Source organism: Aplysia californica, unplaced genomic scaffold, assembly GCF_000002075.1.
Source record: "Aplysia californica isolate F4 #8 unplaced genomic scaffold, AplCal3.0 scaffold00353, whole genome shotgun sequence".
Taxonomy (NCBI): Eukaryota; Metazoa; Mollusca; class Gastropoda; order Aplysiida; family Aplysiidae; genus Aplysia; species Aplysia californica.
Genome location: NW_004797623.1, coordinates 129092 through 131272, shown reverse-complemented (window position 1 = coordinate 131272; position 2181 = coordinate 129092). Strand labels below are relative to the sequence as shown.

At 41.4% G+C, this 2181-nt stretch overlaps 1 protein-coding gene across 1 annotated transcript in view; it reads left to right on the top strand.

Moving 5' to 3' along the window:
* Positions 1 to 580, top strand: part of LOC101846827 (serine protease hepsin) — a gene marked incomplete in the record, with an annotated part of 16093 nt that extends 15513 nt beyond the window's left edge. The window contains 1 exon segment of the mRNA XM_013085189.2: positions 70 to 580. Within this exon segment, the coding sequence (XP_012940643.1) occupies positions 70 to 206 (137 nt within the window).
* Positions 581 to 2181: the final 1601 nt, after the last annotated feature.

The following is a 2181-nucleotide window of genomic DNA, read 5'->3' as shown; positions in this document are numbered from 1 at the left end:
CTTATTATTATTATTATTATTATTATTATTATTTCATTGTATTCTCATTTCATTGCGCTCCCACTGCAGGCATCTCGAGCTGGGGCTACGACTGCGCTGAGCCCAAGTGGCCGGGCATCTACACTGACGTGAGCAAGTACATTCCCTGGCTACAGCGGCAGATGGCTGCTCACGTGACCTGTGGAAGCTCGCCCGTCGTGGGATGAGTCATGGCTAGGACTGCATAGAGATCTACGCTAGTTTGTTTGATCTACCTGGTGGAAGGTTCTTAGAAAGTTTTAGTGATAGCGATATATAATAATATCGGATGAGTCTCGGCTAGGACTGCATAGATATCTACCTTAGTTTGTTACCTGCTGGAAGGTTTTTACCAAGTTTTAGTGACAATATCAGATGAGTCAAAACTAGGACTGCAGAGATATCTACGTTCGTTTTTTATCTAGTGGAAGGTTGTTTTTTGTGTGTTTTTTTTACCAAAGTTTTAGTAGATCTGGGAATATTTTTGAATTGTGTTAGTAAGTAAGTGTTTTACAGCACTTGAAATGCAACACGATAAGGTCATATAAGTGCCGCCGACGATTAGAGGTGTTACAAGAGAGTAACAAACACAAAAAGGAGGGGAGATAAGGACGATAGATGTTTGATAGGAAAGAAGAAGCGAACCACACCAGAGCACCCGCCATCCACCCACATAGATGTTTGATATGAAGGAGCACACCATGCCAGAGCACCCACCAACCACCCGCAGAAGGAGGAGAGATAAGGACAACAGGTTTGGATCGAGACCGCCCTACTAAAATAAAGGCGATCTTGTTTGGATATAATTATTATGAAGGTGCATACTATACCAGAGCACCCACCAACCACCCTCATAGATGTTTGAATATGAAGGTGCTCACTATACCAGAGCACACACCAACTACCCACGGGGACAGCGCAAGGTCGTACAAAAGCACTGTGTTGATTTTGTTGGTTCTTCAACTTAAAGGAATGTCACTTCTGAATGCAATTGTATATTTATAATAAAAATAAGCACAAATGTACTTTTTTTTGTTCGCATGGAATGCTTAATTTACTTATTTGAGGGAATATGGGTTTTACGGCACTCACTGACACTGATAATACTGTTGGTCACACAGGTGCCGAAGATTTGAGTTGCTACTAGAGATAACGTAAGAAAAGGAGAGTTTACTTTTAGTTTTAGTAGATATTTTACGGCTCTCGCAACTGCATACGGTCAGATCTGTCCCCGTCGTTTTATGCAAGAACAAAATGTGAAATTATGCAAACTGAGCCCTAAAATGTGAAATTATGCAAACTGAGTCCTAAAATGTGAAATTATGCAAACTGAGCCCTAAAATGTGAAATTATGCAAACTGAGCCGTAAAATGTGAAATTATGCAAACTGTTATTCTAACAAAGAATGGTAAAGAAAAATAATTTTTAAAAAGTATGCAAAAAATGATCAAACTGCTAAATTATGCGAGGTGCATAAAACCACGGGGACAGTCATAGAAGCGCCAGAAGATTAGAAGTGTTACAAGAGAGTAACAAACATTTAGAAAAAGAAGGGAAGGTAAAGACGTAAGCTATTTGTTGGGAAAGAAGAAGCAAACCGCACCAGAGCACCCGCCAACCACCCACGAAGGAGAGATAACATGTGATATTATTAATAAATTAATGTTTGATGAAAAAGAAGCAAACCCTACAAGAGCAGCCTTCAACCACTGGACAGATGGTGTCTGTGGTGTAGTGGTTAGGCACTTCGCCATCACACGTAGGAGACCCAAAGTCGATTCCTGAGTGGGGACAGTTCTATCAAGTATCCTCCGGTCTTTCACCTGGGATGTTGAGTCCCTCTCGGCCTGGGGTTGGCTCTGACAGTCAGCCAGGTTCGTTGTTTGAGTAAGAGTTTTACGGCACTTGCAACACAATCAGGTCATATAAGTGCCGAAGATTACAGGTGTTAGTGTTACAAGAGAGTAACATACATACAAAGGAAGAGAGATAAGGATGATAGATGTTTGATAGGATAGAAATAGAAGGAGCAAACCACACCAGAGCACCCGCCAACCACCCACTCAGCCAGGTTGGTTTGAGTAAAGAGAAGCACATCGACACAATCAGGGTCACTTAGTGCTTGGAAAAAATAAGACAGACAGACAGACAGTAGACAGACAG